This window comes from Mirounga angustirostris, unplaced genomic scaffold (assembly GCF_029215605.1).
Source record: "Mirounga angustirostris isolate CCGP_5_RB_7025 unplaced genomic scaffold, mMirAng1.0.hap1 SCAF_8, whole genome shotgun sequence".
Lineage (NCBI taxonomy): Eukaryota > Metazoa > Chordata > Mammalia > Carnivora > Phocidae > Mirounga > Mirounga angustirostris.
The window spans coordinates 33,240,826-33,264,559 of record NW_026991716.1 but is presented as its reverse complement, the minus strand read 5'-3'; the positions used below and the strand labels follow the sequence as shown (position 1 = coordinate 33,264,559).

At 54.0% G+C, this 23,734-nt stretch overlaps 1 protein-coding gene across 2 annotated transcripts in view; it reads left to right on the top strand.

The window, feature by feature from the left end:
- Window positions 1-23,734, top strand: part of CPNE5 (copine 5) — a 91,820-nt gene that overhangs the window by 5,750 nt on the left and 62,336 nt on the right. For both annotated transcript variants that reach the window (XM_064597538.1, XM_064597540.1), the window contains exons 2-3: window positions 11,196-11,236; window positions 12,012-12,058. In XM_064597538.1, coding sequence (XP_064453608.1) covers window positions 11,196-11,236; window positions 12,012-12,058 — 88 coding nt within the window. The remainder of the gene's footprint in view (window positions 1-11,195; window positions 11,237-12,011; window positions 12,059-23,734) is intronic.

The window sequence follows — 23,734 nt, the reverse complement described above, 5'->3', positions numbered from 1 at the left end:
GGCCCCGAATCCAGTTTCCTCAGACTTCAAAGTCTTGGGGGCTTCTTGAGGTTGGGGGTTGGGGTCTCCATGAGGGTCATGGGAGGGGCCTGGGTACCAACAATAGTAGTTGTCACCAAGGAGTTGGTGTTCTCTATCCAGGGATGGGAGAGGCCTTCCTTACTCAGGGATGCCTCTGGCCCTGGGAGGCAAACCCAGAACTGGAGAAATCCCCAGGGAGCAGAGACCAGAGAGTCATGGGTTGGCAGCCAGCTTTCCATGGCATCCAGACCATATGGTGGTAGCTTACCATCCCTCCTCTCCCAGCTCACAGTTCTCCCTGCTTAGACCCAAGGCCATTGCTAGAGATGACCTACCATTGGGAAGAGAGGGTGGGGAGGAGGTAAGGGGAGGAAAGGCTGGAAAGCTTTGGAGCATAGAGGGGTCAGGTTCAGCTAGGAATGCTTTGGGTATCAGAAATAGTGGCTCAAACCCAAAATATATTTATTTTTCCCAAATCACAGTGAGTCTGGAGGTAGGTTATTTCAGTGTGAGTTTGTCAGCTCACTTTGCTATCAAGGACCCAGCTATCTTTCTGCTCTGCCATCACCCCAAATGGTGGGCCTCATTGTTACAAAATGGCTGCCTCTGTTCCAGGCATCACAACCACATCCAAAGATAGGAAGTAAGGAGGGCAACTGGGTGGCTCAGTGGGTTAAGTGTCTGCTTTTGGCTTAGGTCATGATCCTAGGGTTCTAGGATTGAGTCCTGTTTTGGGCTCCTTGCTCAGTGGGTGTGAGGAGTCTGCTTCTCCCTCTGCTGCCCCCCACTCATGCTCTCACTCTCTCTCAAATAAATAAGTAAATAAACCCAATAACAACAAAGATAGGAAGCAAGGCAGAGGGCCAAAGCCCTCTCTTTGACAAGTTCTTTTTATCTGAAAAGCACAATCCCTCCCAAAATCTCTCACCAGACTTCCCCTTCTATTTCAATGGCTGAAGCCTGGTCTCATGTCCACCCCTAGACTAACATATTCATTAGCATAGGCTGCCATAACAAAACACCATAGACTGGGTGGCTTAAACAACAGAAATTTATTTCCCACAGTTCTCGAGGATGGAAGTCTGAGATCAACGTGTCAGCGTAGTTGGGTTCTGGGGAGGACTCTCTCTCTGGCTTCAGATAGCCACCTTCTCACTGTTTTCTTATATTACAGAGAAAGAGAGAGCAAGCTCTCTGGTGTCTTTTCTTATAAGGGCACTAATCTCATCATGAGGGCTCACCCTCATGACCTCAAATTATCCTAATTACCTTCCAAAGGCCCCGTCTCCAAATACTGTCACATTGGGGATTAGCGTTTCAATATATACATTTTAGGAGGTACACAATTCAGTTGATAGCAACAAAGGACAGGAACCTACCTTCTAGGACTTTGAGCATTTTCACCAGATACCTGAACCAATGTGGATTTTGTTAGCGGGGATGAGGCATGCTTGCTGGGTGGACAGCCATGGCCTCTACCACAGGAGGCTTTTGAAGTGATCCATAGGCTACCTGAGCTCCCTGGGGGTACCAGGGTCCTAGAGTTTGGTGTCTCTGAGGACTAGCTCCTCAGATTTTCCTGTGGTCAGTGGACAGCCTGTGTTAGGTGACCAGGGACTTATTTTCCAAGCACAGCTTGACCGGATCCTGACTACCTCTCTTCCTGTTTCCTGGGCAAGAAAAAAACCCAAAAAACTTAATGTGATAAGTTGGCAAACATTCCTGAGCAAAACATTGCAGAGTGCCTCTGTCCTCTACTAACACTCGCCTCTGATGGCCTAGCATAGTGCCTGAAGGTCCCAATAGGAGATCTGTATGCCTTTGGACATTGAAGAATCCTGGGCAGGACACTGAAAGTCATTGAGATTCCTGGCTTACTCTCTCTAAAATCTTGGCCAGGTCATTAAAGTTCTTCAGCCTCAGTCTCTCCATCTGTAAAATGGGGGGAAATATTGGTCCTGTCCACATCCTATAAGGTTGTTATGAAGACGAAAAAGATTATATTTGTGAAGTTTTATATAAACTGGAATGTGCTAAATAAAATTAATAATGAAAATAGGTACCAATAACTGAACACTACTGATACATTCATTCCTTCAATAATTAATACTGATCCTCATTTGCTATTGAGAGTCTTCACAGTTTGAAGTGCCGAGAATAAAGTGGTGAACAAGATACACAGACCCTCTCATGGAACTCATAATGGTGTGTGTGTGGGGGGAATAGAACAAATATATACATTTTTTTATTAAGCCAATAATGTCTGATAGAGACAGGTGCTCTGCAAATAAGTTTGGGGTTGTTGGGGACACTTTAGACAGGACGAGCAGGTGACATTGAGCTGAGATCCAAAGGAAGAGAAAGCCAGCTGGGGGAGGATCCATAGGGAAGGTGATTCAGATAGGGAGAACAGCAAGTGCAAAGGCCCTATGGCAGAAGAGACCTTGGTATTCTTGCAAAACTGCAGGGAGGCTAGTGTGGCTGGAGCAGTGTGAGGTGGGGGAGGGAAGGAGAATGAGCTTAGAGAGAAAACGGGGGTGGGGCAGGGGGGAGCAGTGTGGAGGGGGTGTGCGGGTCATGGCCTTGTGACCCATGCTAAGGAGTTTGAGACTGTAACATTTGAGGGTCCGGGTTGTTAAACAGGAGTAATGTGATCTGATTCATTTTCTTTCTTCCTTTCTTTCTTTTTTAAGATTTATTGATTTATTTTAGAGAGAGTGGTGGGGAAGGGGCAGAGGGAGAACGAGAGAGTCCCAAGCAGACTCCGTGTTGAGCTCAATCCCAGGACCCCAAGATCATGACCTGAGCTGAAACCAAGAGTCGGATGCCTAACCTTGACTGAGCCACCAGGCGCCCTAATCTGATTCATTTTCTAAAAAACTTTGCTTATTGTGAAGAGAATGGGCTGGTGGGGGGTGGGGTAGGGTGGGGGAGAAGCAGGCGTTGAAGGCCATTGCTAGGCAGGAAGCTACTGTAGCACCCAAGGGAGAGACAGTGGTGACGGTGGCATGAGGAAGAGGGGATAGATTTGGAATGTGTTTTTGAAGGAGAAACTTTAAGACTTGATGAATAGGACAGGAGAGGGCATAAGGGAGAGAGGAATCCAACATGCTTCCTGCATTTCTATTTTAAGCTATTGCTTTCGTAATGGCAGAAGGCAGAGTGACCCCATAGACAGATGAGGAAACTGAGGGTAAGTAGCTTGTCCAGGGTCACAGCGCTACCATGTGGCCGTGTGGGGACCCAGCGTGGATGCATCTGAGGCTGGAGCTCATGCTCTCTTCCTTGGGCCTCGCAGTATGGGAGGGACGATTATTGCAATAATTAATAATAATAATAATAATAATAATAATGCAAACAGCCCCAGGAAGGAGAGCTCTTTAAGCCATGTGCAAATTGCTTTTTAGACTTTGGTGAGGTGGCTTGGCAGGGAGACAGTGCTTGTGGGTGAGGAGCGGGATCTGAAAGGGGAGATGGGCGAGAGCCAAGGGCTGGGCGCCAACATCCCTTTCCTCCCCGGCTCCCTCCTCTTCTTTTCATGGATTGCTTCTGCGTGTCTGGATGGAGAGCAGGGCAGGGGGAGATGGACAGCCCTCCAGTTCTTCTCTTCAGCCCTTCCTTTGGGAGCAGCCCTGATGAGGGAGAGTGAGAATGGGAGGGGGCACTGCTGGCTGGGATGGGGTTTTGGGAGACCCTGGGCTTGGAAGTGCAAACACTCCCCCATGGGCACCTCTAGATGGGCTTGGGCTTCAGAGTTCAATCTCAGCGTGTTCCCCCACACTTTGGATGCCATTGGGCACACCTTTCAGCCCCAGCCTCCTGGCCTCTAGAATGAGGCGATGTCTACCTCCTGGCATCAATACATAGGGTGAATGGGGTGTCACAGATTAAGTACCCCACAAAAGACTTGGGGCAGACTGTATCTGTGATTACCGTCCTCCTGCTCCCACGCTCTTTGCCTGCCTGGAGTGTTGGCCAGATGTTTGAGGTTGAACTGCTCTGTGGAGAGACGGGGTGTTGCTGACAGGCTCTTGGGGTCCAGGGATCTCTGGGGGCCTACTTGAGATAACCTGTTTCTGCCGGATGGTGGCTCACCTGTCCCCCGTCTGCTCCCCTTAAGGAAGCCGGACAGCCATATTGGGCAGTGGTGGGCGTGCAGGTGCTTGAGGTCTTGCTCCAGCTCATTTAGGGGGCGGGGAGGGGAGAACATGGGGCATCATTCTCCACAGGCCATTAGTGAGCACTTACTGAATGCCCGGCACTGGATTGCAACTTACTACATGCTAGACACTCATTTGTTTTGCCCATATGAACTCTATAAATTCTCAGAAAACCCCTAGGAGAGAGGGGCTATGATTATCCCCACTTTATAGATGGGGATGCTGAGGCACAGAGAGGTTAAGTGAGGACATTTACCTATTAAAGGGCAGAGCTGAGGTTTGGGCTGAGCACTGAGGCTCCAAACCCGCTCTCAGTGCCCCCCACCTTTTGTCAGACGGTGAAGGGATGCTTAGGAGGGACATTGGGAAGAAGATGAACCATCTTTTCTGAACTTTTTAGCCTCAGGAGCCTCTTTGGGAATCTGATGACAGCTCTCCAAAAAGAATGCATCCAACTGTACCAATATGCCACATTTTGCTTACAGTTCCAGGGGGTCCATGGGGAGCCCTGGTCCAGGGAAAGCTGAGGGTGAGTGCTCTTAATGTTTCCTGCTGTGCTGTAGCTACAGCTCTTCGCTCAGAGCAGCCATGCAGCATTCATGGGCTTTGCTTAGAGACAACCAGGGATGTGTGATGGTCGGGGTACCCAGCAACTCCGCTCAAGAGTGAATGTGTCTTGGCCTCAGACTGGGGCTCCCTGAGGGCGGGGCTGTGTCTTGGCCTCAGACTGGGGCTCCCTGAGGGCAGAGCTGTGTCTCCCCTCAGACTGGGGCTCCCTGAGGGCAGGGCTGTGTCTCCCCCCTCAGACTGGGGCTCCCTGAGGGCAGGGCTGTGTCTCCCCTCAGACTGGGGTCCCTGAGGGCAGGGCTGTGTCCCCCCTCAGATTGGGGCTCCCTGAGAGCGGAGCTGTGTCCCCCTTCAGACTGGGGTCCCTGAGGGCAGGGCTGTGTCTCCCCTCAGACTGGGGCTCCCTGAGGGCAGGACTATGTCTCCCCCTCAGACTGGGGCTCCCTGAGGCAGGGCTGTGTCTCCCCTCAGACTGGGGTCCCTGAGGGCGGGGCTGTGTCCCCCCTCAGATTGGGGCTCCCTGAGAGTGGAGCTGTGTCCCCCTTCAGACTGGGGCTCCCTGAGGGCGGGGCTGTCTCCCCCTCAGACTGGGGTCCCTGAGGCAGGGCTGTGTCTCCCCCCTCAGACTGAGGCTCCCCGAGGGCAGGGCTGTGTCTCCCCCTCAGACTGGGGCTCCCTGAGGGCAGGGCTGTGTCCCCCCTCAGATTGGGGCTCCCTGAGAGCGGAGCTGTGTCCCCCTTCAGACTGGGGTCCCTGAGGGCAGGGCTGTGTCTCCCCTCAGACTGGGGCTCCCTGAGGGCAGGACTATGTCTCCCCCTCAGACTGGGGCTCCCTGAGGCAGGGCTGTGTCTCCCCTCAGACTGGGGTCCCTGAGGGCGGGGCTGTGTCCCCCCTCAGATTGGGGCTCCCTGAGAGTGGAGCTGTGTCCCCCTTCAGACTGGGGCTCCCTGAGGGCGGGGCTGTCTCCCCCTCAGACTGGGGTCCCTGAGGCAGGGCTGTGTCTCCCCCTCAGACTGGGGCTCTCTGGGGCAGGGTTGTGTCTCCCCCTCAGACTGGGGCTCCCTGAGGGCAGGGCTGTGTCCCTCTTCAGACTGGGGCTCCCTGAGGCAGGGCTGTGTCTCCCCCTCAGACTGAGGCTCCCCGAGGGCAGGGCTGTGTCTCCCCCTCAGACTGGGGCTCTCTGGGGCAGGGTTGTGTCTCCCCCTCAGACTGGGGCTCCCTGAGGGCGGGGCTGTGTCTCCCCTCAGACTGGGGCTCCCTGAGGGCAGGGCTGTGTCCCTCTTCAGACTGGGGATCCCTGAGGCAGGGCCGTGTCTCCCCTCAGACTGGGGCTCCCTGAGGGCAGGGCTGTGTCCCTCTTCAGACTGGGGCTCTCTGGGGCAGGGCCATGTCTCCCCTCAGACTGGGGCTCCCTGAGGGCGGGGCTGTGTCTCCCCTCAGACTGGGGCTCCCTGAGGGCAGGGCTGTGTCCCTCTTCAGACTGGGGATCCCTGAGGCAGGGCCGTGTCTCCCCTCAGACTGGGGCTCCCTGAGGGCAGGGCTGTGTCCCTCTTCAGACTGGGGCTCTCTGGGGCAGGGCCATGTCTCCCCTCAGACTGGGGCTCCCTGAGGGCGGGGCTGTGTCTCCCCTCAGACTGGGGCTCCCTGAGGGCAGGGCTGTGTCCCTCTTCAGACTGGGGATCCCTGAGGCAGGGCCGTGTCTCCCCTCAGACTGGGGCTCCCTGAGGGCAGGGCTGTGTCCCTCTTCAGACTGGGGCTCTCTGGGGCAGGGCCATGTCTCCCCTCAGACTGGGGCTCCCTGAGGGCGGGGCTGTGTCTCCCCTCAGACTGGGGCTCCCTGAGGGCGGGGCTGTGTCTCCCCTCAGACTGGGGCTCCCTGAGGGCGGGGCTGTGTCTCCCCTCAGACTGGGGCTCCCTGAGGGCGGGGCTGTGTCTCCCCTCAGACTGGGGCTCCCTGAGGGCATCCCTGAGGGTGGGGCTGTGTCTCCCCTCAGACTGGGGTTCCCTGAGGGCAGGACTATGTCTCCCCCTCAGACTGGGGCTCCCTGAGGGCAGGGCTGTGTCTCCCCTCAGACTGGGGCTCCCTGAGGGCAGGGCTGTGTCTCCCCTCAGACTGGGGCTCCCTGAGGGCAGGGCTGTGTCTCCCCTCAGACTGGGGCTCCCTGAGGGCGGGGCTGTGTCCCCCTTCAGACTGGGGTCCCTGAGGGCGGGGCTGTGTCCCCCTTCAGACTGGGGCTCCCTGAGGGCGGGGCTGTGTCTCCCCCTCAGACTGGGGCTCCCTGAGGGCAGGGCTGTGTCTCCCCTCAGACTGGGGCTCCCTGAGGGCAGAGCTGTGTCTCCTCTCAGACTGGGGCTCCCTGAGGGCAGGGTTGTATCTCCCCTCAGACTGGAGTTCCCTGAGGGCAGGGCTGTGTCCCCCTTCAGACTGGGGCTCCCTGAGGGCAGGGCTGTGTCTCCCCCTCAGACTGGGGCTCCCTGAGGGCAGGGCTGTGTCTCCCCTCAGACTGGGGCTCTCTGAGGGCAGGGCTGTGTCTCCCCTCAGACTGGGGCTCCCTGAGGGCAGAGCTGTGTCTCCCCTCAGACTGGGGCTCCCTGAGGGCAGGGTTGTATCTCCCCTCAGACTGGAGTTCCCTGAGGGCAGGGCTGTGTCTCCCCTCAGACTGGGGCTCCCTGAGGGCAGGGCCATATCTCCTCCTGTCTCTGACTGGAGAGTCCCAGCCTCTACTCCCTACTCTTTTAAGCCTCCCAGATGGGAGGGTGGGACCCTCAGGCTCCCCCCTTCAGCACCAGCAAAGAGGTCTTATTGTAACCTTTCCAGTGCTTTCTCCCTTTGCTGGGGCCCTGGAGACTTCTGACCTCACCACCCAGTGCGTGGTTGTTTTCTCGCTGCCACTGAACTGAAAATGATTCCTCGGGGGAAAGCAGGGAGGAAAGGGGCCCTGAGCTCTGTTCCCTGGCCTTGATTTAAGGAACAAAAGAAGCTAAGCTCCAGGCTGCTGTGCGGACAGCTGAAGGGTTTTATGCTCTTTTGGGGAAAAAATACATTTGCCTGTTGGAAAATTTCTCTTTGAGCTCTCCAAAGACAGAAAGTGGAGAAAAAGCACTTATGGTTTGGTGTGTCTGTGCCCTGTGGTTGGGGCCCTGCTTCGGGGCAGAAGACCTGGTTTCCTCCCCGTTGGCTTCTTACTGGCTGTGTGCCTGTGGGCAGGTCACTCACTGTCTCTCAGCCCTGGAGTCCTCAGCGCATCGGGGTGAGGGTCACGGAGGAGCTTTCAAGTGCTGCGCGGATGTACATTGTTGCAGTGGGGGAAACTGAGGCCGTCAAGATGGCTGCCATCAGAAACATGATGTGTGGGTGGGTGTGGGTGAGTGTGTAGGTGGGTGTGTATGGAGGAGAAGTTAGTTGAAACATGACTTCCAGGGCCTCGTCCAGAACTGCAAAACTGGGCCCTGGGCGTGGGGCCCAAGAATCTGCCTTTCTACAAGGCAGGACAGGGGCGCGTCTCAGGAAGTGAGAGGCCCATTGCTCATGGGGGGGAGGCATCCTCTCAAGGCTATGAGAGTAGCTCAGTGGGCCCTGGGGCTTCAGTTAGGACAGGCACTTGGGGTGAGGCACAGAGAGGGGCAAGTGTGAAATAAGGGACCAGAGAGGGTGTAGGGTGCAGGGACTTAGGCAAAGGGGCAGAAGGGCCTCAAAGCTGCGTGGGGGAAAAGACAGGAGGCCAAGGAGGAACCTGAGGCTGGGGTGAGCAGGGCTGCTGTCAGCCAGTGGGGAGATTCAACACAGACTCCCAATGGGGTGCTGGGGGCGTATGCGTTAGGGGGTGGGCTTCCTTGGACAGGCAAGGGGAAGTGGTTTGTGTTTGCCATCCTGTGTGTCCTTTCTCACCAAGTGAACCTGAGCACCCACCAGGAGGGTGACTGCTCTGCTCAGCACCGGGCCAGTGATGACCCTCTGACCAGCCTCACTATGCCCAAGTGCTCCAGGGCAGTCCTGATGGAGAAACTGTGTTAGCCCTACTTTACAGATGGGGAAACTGAGGCACGAGGAAGCCAAGGCATTTGGCCAGGCACTTAGCCATCAGGCTGTATAGCGGCCGGCCCTGACCATGATCAGACACCATGCTGGTGGAGAGACAGCCTCACTCAGCCATAGGGCCATTCCTTTTGGTCTTCCTTCATCCATCCAATCTGCCAGCCCCCCGGCTCTGAGTCGTGTGCCGGGCTGGCCTGCAGCAGAGGTGGCGTCCCTAGCATGGAGGAGCAGCTGGTCGGTGTGAGAGATCGATGCCCCCCTCATTTTGCAGCCCAGCGTGTGCTGAGTAGGGACGTGGGGTCCTACAAGTCAGAGGGTTGCACACTACAGGCCAAAGAGAGCTCAGGGGAGGGGAGAAGAAATGGTTGTTGATCAGGGCCTGTTCAGGGAAGGCAGAATCGAGGAGGATAGATAGGAATGGGTCTGGGAGGATGATGAGGATAATCTCAGCAGGGAGGAGGGACCGGAGTTTTTGTCGTCCTCAGGTGCTATGGCAGGCTGACCCAAGCCCCAGGACTCAGTAAGAGTCCTGAGGTCACTGGGCAGGGAGCCACTGAAGCTACGTGGCTGGTTCCATTTCTCAGTCCACGTGTGTGCCTCTCGCCCAGCTGGGAGGGTGGGCAGAGCCAAGGAAAGCCCTGCCTGCTTCTCTTTGAAGATAAGACCCCATCTCTCCCTCCCTCCGTCTCTCTGTCTCTCCTCCTCTGTTCCCCCCCCCCCCACACACACATACACACACAGAGGCTGAAATCCAGGGTCTCACTAGCCTAAACATGACAAAACCTGAGTTCCAGACCCAGACCTTGGAGAAGTCAGAGGCCCTCTCCTGAGTCTCATATTCCTTTTATTTTTAATATATTTAATTTAATTTACCTTATTTATTTGTCAGAGAGAGAGAGAGAGAGAGAGGACAAGCAGGGGGAGGGGAAGGCAGAGAGAGAAGCAGGCTTCCCGCTGAGCAGGGAGCCCAACATGGAGCTCAATCCCAGGACCCCAGGATCATGACCTGAGCTGAAGGCAGATGCTTAACCAACTGAGCCACCCAGGTGCCCCGAGTCTCATATTCCTGATTTGTAAAGGAATTGGAAAAGGTGACCTCGGAGGTCTCGTCCAGCTTGAGTGTTCTAAGGTTTTGCGCAATTACAGAATTTCATTATAGAATTCAAAGATAAACCCCGGCACTCTCTTTAATAAAGTCCTCTCTGCCGCACCGCCCCCCCTCCAACCTTCTTTATTACTTCCAGCTCCTCTCTGTGCCTCAGGTTCCACCATAGTAGAGGCTCCTCTTTGGTGTGAAGGCATTTTGTCCTTTACTGAAATCAAGACAGACACTTCTGCCCCCAAACCTAGCACACTGCAGGAGGGGGTCAAGCCAGGTATTGGTCAGCCCACTTTGGTGTGGATGAACATATATAAAAATGGTATCTTACCTCTTCCCCCCACTCTCCCGCCCCCTTCAGAGCCGTCTTGCCTGTCATTTCATCTGCTGCTCCCTGCAGTGGGCTGGGAGGTTTATCAGATGGTTTCCAAAGTGACAGCAGGCCGGAGCAGGTCTGGTGCAGGAGTGGTGGAGACCAGCAGAGGGGGTGTGTGTCTCGGGGTCCTGGAGGGCTAGCTGGGGGTGGCTGCCTTTGGGGAAGAGGCCCCTGAATGAAGAGAGTGGAACAGAGGGTGGGGATCTGTGAGAATCGGGAGCTAGTATCTGCAGAACACTTAGCTCCAGGCCTGACCCATCACTGGGGTTCAAGAGCGGGAGCCGCGATCACACGGAAGCAGGGCAAGAGCGGCTCGCCCCCTGTTCAACACCTCTCAGTCCCCCAATGTGTCCATCATCCTGCTGCCTTGCCTTCAAGTCTGATTATCAGGGCCACGTGTTAGCTTCTGGCCTTGACCACAGAAGGACCCTGTTCAAAATCAGTCTGCATCCCGTGGGGGTGTCCTTGGTTCATCTATCAGCATAGATGAGAGAGCCAATAAACTGGCTCTACCTAGAGCCCTCAGGGAATGGGACACGAGGTGGCTAAGGCTTGTTTGCTTGATTTTACCTTTTTTTTTTTTTTTTTTTGAGAGGTAGAGATGTGGTAAAAGAGGAGAATTTCTAGAACAGGCTAGGCCATTGGGCAGATGGAGATTTGGCTCGAGAGTGAGGTCCTGCGGGATGCGGGGTACCCAGCGCGCATGGCGCTGGTGGGGGTGGGAGGTGGGCAGCCGCACCCCTCAGGAAGCAGGGCTGAGGGGCCTCCAGGGCCTGCCCTGTGCCGGCTTTAATGAGCACCCAGTAGATGTGGCCGAACGAGCCTCCTCTTCCTGTTTTGCCTGCGGCCAGGCCTGAGTCTCACCCCGGGCCTGACTCCGCTGAGACCCTCCTTTCCTCTGCCTGTGCTGACTCTTCCTCTCTCCCCCTCTTTCAGGAACCTTTTGGACAAAGACATGTTTTCCAAGTCCGACCCACGTAAGTCCTGCTCTGACATTGACAACAGTAACAACAACAGCAACGACACTGAGACGGATTGCGGTGACACGCGGGAGCCCTTCCCCTGAGCGCTAACGCTGTGCCGGGCCCCGTGCCGGGCCCTGTGCCGGGTGCATCCAGGCTGCTGACTGTTTTACTGATACTGTCCGGAGAAGGAGAACTGCGGGTCTGACCCTTCCCAGGCCGCAGGAACTTGTGAAGACTCAACCCAACCGAGGGGGTTCACAGGGGTTCAGGGTGTCTGGGGCCAGAAGTTCTCAGTCCCAGGGAAACCAGTATGTTTCAGAGCCAGCCCCAACTGGCTGTGGTCTGGGGGGACGAGCACTGATTTTCGAGTCCAGGGATCTAGCCCTGAGCAATGCCATTCAACTCTCAGGTTGACAGGTCATTGGCCTCCTCTGAGCCTCAGTTTGCCCATCTGTGGAGTGGGGCTGATGATAGTAATAGGCCTCATGAGGCTGCCTTGGGCTCTAAAAGGATGACTGATTCGGGTTTCAGATGTTCTCTCCTTCCACATCTCTGCAACTCAGTCCTCCACAAGCCCTCCATCATGTTCTGGCCTAGATGCGAACAGCCCCTGACCCCCTCCATGAGGGTGCCTCTCCCAGACATGCCTAAGTTCTAGCTAGACCCAACAGTGCTACCCAGGCCAGAGTCTCCTGAGGTGCCTCCCCGTCCAGAACCCTCCCCATCTGGGGCCCCCACCTTCCTCTTGGCCCGGGGTCTTAACCCTGTTTTTCTCCTCTCCCCACAGTATGTGTCATGTATACTCAAGGGATGGAGAACAAGCAGTGGCGGGAGGTAGGTGGCCCCTTCCCCACCCCGGAAACATTGTCTGTCCCTCATTGTCTGTCTGTTTGTCTGACTCTGGAGACATCCCACCTGATGTGTTTTGAAGTGCAGCACCTAAGCCCCTGGGAAGGATAGTAAGGCGTGAAGAGCATGGAGTTTTTTCCCTGCTATTGCAGGAAGAAACATGGTGGAGGGGAAAGTTCCTGCCCTCTGTAAGCCAGTCTGAGGGAGAGATATGCCCTGGCCTCGGGGAGCCCCAGTCTGAGGGGAGAGACAACCCTGCCTCAGGGAGCCTCAGTCTCAGGGGGGAGACAAAGGGAGTCCAGGCCCAACAAAAAAGACCTAAGCCTGGATATAGCAGCTAGCACCATGTCTTATCTACACCAGCCTTCCCTTGGTTTCTGACCAACATGAGCATTCAGTTAGGTGATTCCCTTGCCTGGAAACCTTCAGTGACTCCTCTCTGCTTTGAATCAAGTCCCAGCTCTTTAGCCTGGCTTCCAAGCTCTGCCAAGAGCCTGGGGAGTCCCTCCCAGATGACACAACAAGAATGAGAATAGCCAGTAAAGCTTCAGTAACTCAGACTTTATTAACAAACCTCCTCTTCCTTGTTGGTGGCTTGGCCAGAGCGTCACTTTCCCTGCTCCCCACCCCTTACCCCCAGGCATGGCAGGAGCAAGTGGCCGAAGGGGCTGAATTTTACCCATAAAATGTATGGGAAATATTTCCCCAGGGGCCGGGCTAAAGTTTACTTTTTTCACCCTAAGACTCTAAGCCAATTAAAGTGGAAACCAGATTGCTGGAGAAACATTTAGCCTACTTAAGTGAACTAATTACTTTTGAGGCCTTTTGGCCAAGCTTCATAGAAAGCAGCAGCGTGCTAATGTAGTGATTCATTCAGGAAAGTCTGGAAGGGCCTCTTCAGAAGGGCACTGCTTACTAGCCATTAATGACATTCAGTAATTGCGACTTGTCTCCATTTGGGTCAGGGTCCCTGATTGTCTACGTGGCATCATTTCCACCCGCACCCTCAGGGCGGAGCAAACAAAAGGCCGGAGACCTCGCTGCTGGCTAGCCCTTTCTGGAGGTGGAATCTGGAGCAAGTTGCTTACCCTCACTGTGCCTCAGTTTCCACATATATAATATGGGGATAACACCTCCCTGGTAGGCCTATGGGGAGGGCAAAACAAGGTGATGGATGTAAGGTGGCTGGTGTGTAGTCATTGCTTGGTAAATCCCATTGCATAGCATCATCCAGAATGTGCAGGGCCTCCGGTCACTCCCCCAACTGGTCAGTATTTGCAACAGTAAAAATTTATGTGTCCCAGGCAACATACCAGGTGCGGTGGGGAAAGAGGGAGAGAGTCAAAAGAGCAGAGCTTCACCAAAATCATGAGCTGGACTCAGATTTTGCCGCCTAGAAGGGGAGAATCACCTGTGTGAATAATCCTAACAGAGGAAACGGGGAGCAGAGAAGTATCCGTGAGAATAAGAGGGCAGTTCAGAGGAGAGAAAGTTCCAGCCAGCACGCCATGTTTAGCCAAAGCACTTTGATAGCTCGTTGGACTTTTACAAATCAAATGTGACCAAACACAAGGCATCTGGCCAAGGGGTGCATGCTGTGGAGCAGAGGAGAATGGGGGTCAGGAGGAACTTCAGGGATCGTCTAGCTCTACCTTGTCGGGCCAGGACCGGCCTCCGGTGGTGGAAGCAGGGCAGCAGGACCCCAGTGCAGTGGGAGCATCCGCTTGGAGGAGCTGGGTTTCAGTGGAGCTGGGGGACATGGCACGAGGGCCCAGCAGCACAGTTGGTGGCAGAAGCGAAGGCACAGAGGGAGACCAACATGGGCAGGCTGGTCCAGCGCCTGGGTGGCTGGGTGAAGTAATAAGGGGCTATTTATAAAGGAGCGCTCGGGGTTTAGGGAAACCAGTGAGGGGTGATGAATCACCAGGCTGGCAACAGTAGAAAGCCATTGCTACTCCCAGCCTGAGCAAGTCAGGGGAGGCCGAGGTTCCTGGAACCCCAGGGGGACTTCCCAAGAGGAGCCCGGGCAACATCACTCTCTCTCCACCCTCTGCTCTCCTGCCGGTGCCTCCCCCTGGTATAACCCCACCGGAAGCCCTAGTATGGGGGATTGTTGATGCCGTCCACTCAGGTCTGCCTTCCGGGCACAGGGCAGGGTGGACAAGGCAGTGGATCCAGAGGGGCAAAGCGAGACAGTCCAGGATGGACAGCGAGCAGATGAGTGAGGTGGGGCAAAATAGAGGAAGAGGCCACTAAGGGAGCTCACGGCTGTCAGGCTGAGGGCAGCTGGGGCTGTGGGGTCAGGATGTCAGAGCAGGAGGGTCCCTAGAGATCAGAGAGGCTGCCCCATGGACAGTCAACACCATGCGCAGCCTTCAGGGGTGATAGTGGCAGAGCTCAGGTTTCAAGCTATTTCTGGAGAAGAGAAGATGCACTCAGATATACCGGGACCCTATTTCTTTGCCTGATGCTCTCTATGACCCACAGAGGACTGTATCAGGAATGGAAAATTTAAAGCAAAAAATCCAGATCCATCTCTGGAACTGTCCCTGGGATGGAAGACTGCTTTTGCTCGTAAACAGGAACGGGCTCCCACCTGTTAGTTCCTTGCAAAACGTCTGTTAGCAGAACCTTGGCCGAGAGGTAATTATCCTGTGACCAGGAGGAGTCAAGTGCAGGCACAGCAGTTTCTGAAGGCAAGGTCCAGACCCCGGGGTTTGCGCAAGGCGACAGAAGGATGAAAGCTGTTCTCTCAGCCCCTGGCTGCCGGGTTTCAGCTGATTTTAACTGTTTGGGTCATTTTAAATGCCTTCTGAGAAAGCTCCATCTTCCAGCACCTAAATCTGTCAATGCGTTTTATGAAAATTGACTCAAGATATAATTTTAGCCCAGGAAATCGAGCACTATTTGCATCAAGGTTCGTCAGGGCCTTCTGCGTGTCCCAGGGAAGGCAGGATGACCAGGTAGGAAGGGTCCCAGGAACCTTTTCACTGGGAGGAGGGATGTAATAGGGAGCGCCTCTCCATTCCCCATTTGAAAAATGTGTGGGCAGGTGATCCCTGCCCCTCCCTTGCCAGACAGCTGTCCTGGCCAGGGGCGGGGGGGCCTTGGAAACGAGGAGATGGGTATTACAGAATCTTAGGGTGTCCCCTGCTGGACTCACGCTGCCTGCCGGGGATTGGCCCCACACATCCCTGCCAGAGCACTATTTTTGAGCAGCCTCGGTTCCTAGAACATTTAACACCCACTGGGAATGACAGTTCATCTCTAGATGTCAACAAGAATGTGTGGATACCTACTGTGTGCCACCATAGAATGCTGGGGATGCAAAGGGGGACCAGACACTGTTTACAACCAGAGGAACTCCCTTTGGATTCAGGAAGAGACCAATAATGACAATAACAGCAATAGAGAATACTAATAGCAGAGGCGTCTGACTTGAAGCGTCAGACTTTGGCTCAGGTCATGATCTCAGGGTCCTGGGGTTGAGCCGTGGGTTAAACCCCTGTTCGGCCCGCACTCAGCAGGAAGTCTGCTTCTCCCTCATCCTCAGCTCCTCCCCCTGCTCATGTTCTCTCTCTCTCAAATAAATAAAATCTTTTAAAAAAGAAAAGAATGCTAATAGCAGACATTTCTGTAACAGTGATCTGCTGGGCACAGGTTCCAAGTATTTACATATAGTAAATAATTTAATGCTCACAACCACCCCATTCAGAAGGTATTATTACTACTATTATTATATTTATTGGCCCCATTTCCCAGAGGAGGAAATTGAAACAGAGAGAAGTTAAATGTGAGAGCAACTTCTGGAACAATGATATTTAAGATCCAAAATAGTTATATATAAGGGGCAAAATTCCATTCATCCCAAATTCAAACCTCCTTAGATGCACAGAGGAAGTTGATTTTCTCTTCTGCATGTTCTTTCTCTCAATATCTGAGGACAGCTCACACAGCCCTATTGGTCCACTTTTGGGCAGATTTATTTATTTATTTATTTAAAAGATTTTATTTATTTGAGAGGGGGGGGCACATGTGGGGGCGGTGGCGGGGGACAGAGGGAGTGGGAGAAGCAGGGTCCCCGCTGGGCAGGGAGCCCACCGCGGGGCTTGATGCCAGGACCCTGGGATCATGACCTGAGGCGAAGGTAGACCCTTAACCGACTGAGCCACCCAGGTGCCCCCAGTTTGGGGCAGATTTAGAAAGTGATTATTTCTATCAGTACTTCCTCTCTCTCTATCACTGTCTCTTGTCCCTTTACCAGTCGGATCACACCCCCTGGACCCTGGGTCCAGGCGTCAATGTTTTCCCCAGAGGGGTGTCCTGCACCACCCACTTACTTGTCCAAACAGGATTCTCCCAGCTCAAACTTCGCGATTGGATTTTTGACCCTCAATGGGAGATTTTGTATTTATCTTTGTTATTTAGTAGACTTGTCATTTGGTAGATTCAGTCTGTTGTCTGGCTGTGAAGATCATGTTGAATTATGATCGTGCTTTTGGCATCTTGGTTCTGCCTCCTAGTCCTAGGTTAGCTGCGGTCGCTGTCCACAAGAATGATAAAGGGTTGCACGGGACAGAGTGTTGTGGTCCCCCACTGGAGATCTTTTCCCAGACTGACCTCATTCCTCTAGTTGGTTTTTGAGATACTCTGTTCAGCCACCAAGGAGCTACATAATCTGGTTATAATCCATCCCATTTTTCTCGATCTGTTCTCTAAGGGCTTCATGAATAACCGTCCTTTGCCTTGTCAGATGAGGCCCTGAGCTTGACGTCTAGAACCCTGCATTCCCATCTCAGCTTCTGAGATTTATTAACTATGTGACATGGGTGAGGTCTTTATCTTCTCAGTCTCCGCTTACTCATCTGTAAAATGGGACTCGGAGTGAGTCCTTCTTAGGAGGACCAGCCAAAATTACGGTTGTGAAAATACCTCGAAGTACTCACGGCAATGTGCCATTGCCCAGCTGGAGCACCTAGGCACTCTGTCACAGTGGGAACAGCCGTACCTGGGGACCCTGTGGACTAAGCCAAACCCGAGTCCCCTTCTCAGCCTAGGACTCCAAGACCCAATTGGCTTTAAGGAGTGAGGGCTTCCAGGAGAAGTGAAACATGTCAACCTTGTGTGGGAAGGGTCCTTCCTCAGGAGGGGCTCTTCTAGGAAATGCTGGACCCAGGGACACCTTCGTCACTGTGCTATGCCCAAAGAGCATTGCAGCATGGCATGCTGGCTCAGTGGGGGACCCCCATGCCCTGCCCCTCTGGTGCTTTGTCCCGGGTTGTCTCCTCTCAGTCTGCCCACAACGCCCTGCATCTCTGAGTGGTGTCCTGCCTGGCTCTTGCCCCCTTCCAGACCCCAGTCATCCTCCCTGGCTCTGGCCTTGAAGTTCACCCCCATGCTCACCCCCGGCAGCCAGTGTGTTTTCTCCTTCTCCTGAACAGAAAAGGGCTTTTTCCTAGTTCCAGTGCCTCTCAAAATCACCGCTCAGGAATTCAGCTGTTTCCCAAGCCTGGGAGACAGTGAACATCAGCTTCTTAGCCTCGTGTTCAAACGCCTCCTGCTTGGACTACCCAAAAATTGGCTGTAAGAGAGGAACTGGTCCCGAGTGAGCCCCTGTGGGTGCTCTGCTGGCTCATCCCTAACCCTCAGCCACCTATAAGAAGCTGCAAGGGTCTATGTCACTGATGGGAAACTGAGGCCAGGACAGTTAAAGCAGCTTGTCCATGGCCATGCTGTGAATTGGCGCAGGATTGGGATTCACATCTGTTCTGAAGCCTCCTATGCCTGGATGGCTGTCCAGTGCTGTCAGGCCTTTTGGGCAGCTCTGCTTCCACACAACCTTGACCCTGAGCCCACACGACCACGAAAGCAGAACTCAGGCTGATTTCTGCCACGTGCACTCGCCGGCTAAGTTGAACCATATGGATTTGCGTTTGAAAATTTGAAAAAAAAAATGGCAATTTCACGTAGTCTAATGGTCAGGTTAGGCTCTAATCTAATATTAGCAAGTGGCCCCTAATGACCTGTGTGTCCTTATCAGCTCAGCGAGGTCCCAGGGCCTGCTTCTCGCCTTAAAGGCTCATCGGAGGCCGGCCGATGAGAGATGCTATTCCAGCACTGGGGAGGGTCAGGCCACTTCTGCTGACAGGACAGCCCCGGGGTATCAGAAGCCCAGGCCCACTCCCAAGGCATGAGGTCTCTGCAGGCTCTCACACCTTGTTTGTGCAAGTGCTTAAGTGCTTCTACGGCACTTCAACCACACGTGTGTCTCTCCACATCTTCCTGCTGGCGGTGGGAAGTCCTTGCTAACCTCTGTCTGTGAAAAGGGTTCTCCAGTGCCCGGGAGATTGTGTATCTGAGGTGACGTCTCCTAGTTAGGGCTTTCAAATGTAATGTCCACCCCTAAGATGGAGGAAACTCACTTAAAAAATTATTTTATTTTATTTTTTAAAGATTTTATTTATTTTTTGACAGAGAGAAAGACAGGGAGAGAGGGAACACAAGCAGGGGGAAGGGCAGAGGGAGAAGAAGACCCCACTGAGCAGGGAGCCCGATGCAGGGTTCCATCCCAGGACCCTGGGATCATGACCTGAGTCAAAGGCAGACGCTTCACTGACTAAGCCACCCAGGCGCCCCCCAAAATAATTTTAAATAATATATTATAGACAATAGAACAAAAGACAAGCTGTTGGACTCCAGGCTTTTCCCACCTCACACCATGTCCCCTGCCTTCTTCCCTAGCTCTGTCCCTCCCCTTGCACCCAGACATTCAGAGCCCCCAGGCTGGCCTACTTCCACCCTCATGCTGTTCCTCTAGAGGAAATCCTATAGCCATGCACATGCCTTTCTCCGACTGAGCCACTTTTGGCCCTCTCTCAGCCCCCCAGGCACCCCTGTCCCAGCAGCCAAGATTGTGCCCCAATAACTCTGATGGTTTAAGGTGCTCAAAGAATCAGCCAAGATGGTTGGAAAATCTGCCGTGTAACAGCAGACCTCCTTTAGGATGTGCCTGGTGCGTGCCCAGCATCAGGTCTCCTACTTGTCCCCGACCCTTATAATGGCTTTGCAGGCAGGTACAGATTATTTCCAGACTTCAGAGAGCTGACGGAACTTGCTCCAGGTGCCATGGCTAGGAAGCCAGGGTTCTCTCCCTACTGAACCACAGAGGAGGGGTGGTGTCGTGGGCAGTTCCTGGTTTGTGTCAGGACCTCGGTATTTAGAGCGGCGTGACCGTGTACTAGATGGTTGTTCTCTTTGGGCCTTCGGTTTCTCACCTGTAAAATGGACAGCTAACCATACTTACCCGGCTGGATTGTCTAAGGATTAAAGAGAACATAGCATAAGGTGAAGGAACCAGGCAGGCAGTTGGTAAGAGGTAGCTCTTGTTCATAGTATCATCGACGGGCTCTGGGTGCTGGGCACCACACCAGGCAGTTGATAGGCTCTATCCCCGGTAACCCATTCTATAGATAGCAGCAGGGAGGCCAAGAGACAGGAAGTAACTTGAGTAAGGGACTGTGGTATCCTCCAGGGTACAAAGCTGTAGCAGCGAGGTCCCTGCCCTCAGAGACCTTATGCGGAGCTGGGGAGACCAGACACAGACATGGAAGAATCTAAAAGCCTTGTTTTCTTCATCTTGGTGAGAGTGTTGGAGCAGATCCTCTCAGAGGCCCCAAGCTCCAGACGGTAACTAGACCAGGAGCCACCCAAGTAGTTTAGACGTGAATTCTCAGCACTTAACAGCAGGGAGAGGTCCGGGAGGCCTGGGAGAGCTTCCGGGGGGGGTGGCACCAGACCTGGGACTTGAAGGATAGTGGGGAGAAGAAAGGGCATTCCGGGAACGGGGCTTGCCATGAGCGAGGCCTGGTGGTGGGAACGTCCTGTGTGTCTAGGAGCCGGCAGTGACTCAGTCTGGCTAAGGCCCAGGCTGTGTTGGAGGGAGGGGAAAGATGAGCTGAGGAAGGGAGGGCCGTGCCCCATTGGGAACCCTGCTGGGAGTACAAGGTCTTCGATTTAATCACAGTTTCCAAAGAGTCAGCAGTCAGTGAACAATCATTTAGTGAGCACCTACTATATGTTGCCCACCGATTCAGGCACATAGTGGAGAATAAGACAGGCAGAGTCCTTACTCTGGAGAGGCTTAGTGCAATCAGCAAAGAAATTGGATAATTTCAGGTATAGTTTGATAAGTGCTATGAAAAAGATAAAAGAGAGTGACGAGGGAGGAGGGGACTGCCTTCATTAGGGGGCCAATGGAGTCCCTTCTGAGGGGCTGGTGACTCTAATTGAGTCCTGAGTGTTGCCATGCATAAGTCTGGGAGGGGATGTTCCAGGCAGGGGGTACAGCAGGTGCAAAGGCCCTGAGGTGGGAACAAGCTCACTGCGCTCAAAGGACAAAAAGAAGGCCTGTATAATTTGAGTGGTGGGAACAATGAAGACAGTGGGTGATATGGGGGCAGAGGTTTGTAGGGACAGATCCTCTAGGGCTTCATAGGCCACGTAGGACTTCAAACACCGCTCTAAGTGTGATGGGAAGCTATTTGAGGGTTTTGAGCAGAGTAGTGACAGAGCCCCGTTTATGTTTTGGAAAGACAGCTCTGGCCACTGTGTGCAGAGCCGATTACAGGCGGAAGGACAGAAACAGAAAGACAATTTGCAGTCTCATGGAGCTCCTGGGATGAGACAGTAGTGGGCAAGGGCAGTGGGGATCCAGTTTGTCCAGTGGCCAAGGGCTTAAACGTGAAATGAAATGACCCTCTGCCACCATCCTCTGAGCCCAATTTGGGATCCCTGATGACCAACATAGGACCCGACCCCAGTCACACGACACAGACCTCTATCAAAAGATTTCAAGTAATGAACGGATCATTATTATTGCTAAACCTCAAAGCAGGAGACATGCCTCTCTAGTTGGTGGCGCCAAGGCAAGCGTGGGGTTGGCTTTCTGGACTCTCCTGTTTTTGCAGAGAGGAGTCTGCCTCTTCAAGGAAAGGTCCCACTTGAGCCTCGGGGCCCGTGGACAGCCTCTCATGGCCTTTGCTCTTATCACGCAACTGGATTTTCGGGGTCCTCCCTCACCATCAGCACGAGCAAACAGTCTGGGACCGAGGCCTGCCTTTGGGGACCAGATGGGTCACGGGCACCTGCTCATAGTCTTAGGGTTAGGGCTTTAGAATCTGCTATGGCACAGCCAGGTCCCGTCACGGTGTCCCTTGAAATCTTGACTCTGTCACTTCCCTTAAACTCTCTGAGCTTTAGGTTTCTTTCCTCAGTAAATGGGATCCCGATGACTGCTCACCGGGCTGAGGTGGGAACTTTAGGACAGAATCGTTCAGCACAGTGCCTGGCTATGCTCAACCCTTATCAATATTATTACGCAATCCTGTCAGACAAAGCCGGGAGGAGGCTCTGCCCCTTGTCTTGTTGCTCCCTCTGTGGGAGGCCGATGACGACATTTCCTAGGGCTGGTGTGGTTTCTATGTCAGCAGAGCCCCATGATCCCCCTTGGCCCTCACCACACCCCAGACGAGGAAGCAGAGGCACAGAGGGGTCCCCGCTTGGCCCAGCAACTCAGCTAGAGAGTGTGGAACTGGGGCGTGATACGGTCTTCTGAGTCTGCCCATCTGGCCAGGCTGCTGTTGGAGGGGGCTTTTCTAGATCCCGGGTTTGATGTGGTGCGTCAGGGGCCAACTGTGAACTTGTGTGTGTCTCCTGACGCCCCTCCCCCCACTCAACCAGAGATGTTCTGTGAGTTCTGTTAACACATTTGACAGGAGGCCAAGATTTCATCTGAAGAAAGGAGTTTGCTTTTCTGGTAAACCCCAAGGTTCTAGTGCAGGTCATTCGGTGGCTGATAAATCCCTTTCCTCCTCAGTGTTAGCGTCCAGGTGCCCTTTATGGTTGTGGCTGAGCCATCGAGAGCGTGGGCTCCAAAGTCAAGGGGACTGGGTCCAAATCTGGGCCACCACCTTCCTGGCTGGGGCTCTTGGGCAAGTGCCCCGCTCACAAGCCTGCTGTGAGGAGTAAAGGAGCTAATTCTCGTAAAGCGCCTGGCAAGAGACAACGCTCAACAGTGGCTCCATAGATGAAGCCCCAAAGTGAGAAACCCGAGCTTCATCGGGAGGAAACACCGTGGGTGGTATCACTTCAGACACCCTCATGCCACTTGGCAGGAGCGATAGACATTTTGGGGTGCTCTGGAGGACAAGTGCCTTTAGGGCGGGGCTCGCTCGGGTCGCTCCCCCCACAGGCTGCAGCCGGACCCAAGGCTCAGCCGCCCAGGGGCACGGGCCGGTGGAGACTGTTTTGCCAGCGACTTGGCAGCTAGGCTCATTGGTTAAAAGGCCATTCCCCCAGGAGCTGGGACTTTTTAACAGATTATCTGGAACAATGGCTAATTAGGAACTAAGCCTTTTGTCAGGAAGCCTTTCATTATAAGCTTGGCTGCTGCTGATGTCTGGGGCCAGAGAGAGAAAATTCTCTGTCCAGGCCTGGGCAGGGGGAAGGCCTTTGGAGTCTCCGGTCTCCTCATTCACCTCTGCCCTTCCTCACCTAGAGGCCTTAACGCAACAGGAAATGGTCTGGAAGGCACCGGGTCACAGAAGTCATGGTTCACTCTGCTTGGCTTTAGTTCAGCTCCTTCCTCTCTCTCGGCTTAGTTTTCCTCGCTTTCCAAGGAGAGAGGGTGCCCACAGAATCCTGGAACCCTCCAATAGGGAACCTCAGAGAACTTTCCAGACCCAAGATGGTACGCATTGAACCAGGTCCTCTGTGCTCCTCCTTGAAACCCGGGCCCTCCGTCCTGGTGTCCAGATCTCAGGCCATTCTCCAGCCTCAGGAACCTACTGGGGCCCCTGTTCCCAGCACTCAGCTTGCTGCCTTTTCCAATTTCTATTTGAGTCAGATAGCTTTCTGGCCTCTGATTTTAATCCTGTTGAACATGATTCATGAGGGGCCAGAGCTGGGCTCTGCAGCAGGGCTTTTAGAATCCCCAGTTAAGGAGCCATCAATTATATATGAAAATTACAGGGGAGCTCCAGTTGGGGAAGGGTGGGCAGCTTTGAGGTGGAGAGCCGTCTGTCAGCTCTGGCCTCCTTCTGTCCCAGGCGGCATAGCCCCTGGGGGCTTTGCAGCTGGGGGGAGGTCTCCGGAGCTTCCTCCAGCTGTAATTTGTAAAAAGGCCAGAGCTGCTTAAATCTGGGGCCGTGAACATTGTTCAGGCTTGCAGAGCCACCCACTCATTACTGAGGCAGGGGACTGCGGTGAACACCATGGGACTGACTCGATGGCTCCATCACTCCTGGGAGACCTGGTCCTCCCTCCCCACAACTGGGTGCCTCTGGGAGGTCCTTCTGGACTCCTGGAGCTCTGTTCTCTCATCTGTAAAATGGGGATTACAATAATAACGTCTCCATGGGGTCACTGGGGGGGTTGAGTGAGATCATGGATGTGGAAGTGTTTTGAAGATAGGGAGTCACGATACCAAGCAGAAGGAGGAGCAGGATTTGATGGAAGGAAGACCTGAGAGAAACCTGACAGGGTGCCAGGTTTCTGGGAGAACAGGGCACTGCTCTGAGCTGGAGCTAACCTGACCTGGGCTCCCACCACAGCCCTTTTCCTACTTAGCTGTGACCTGTGTCAGAGCATGCCCCCCACCCCGCT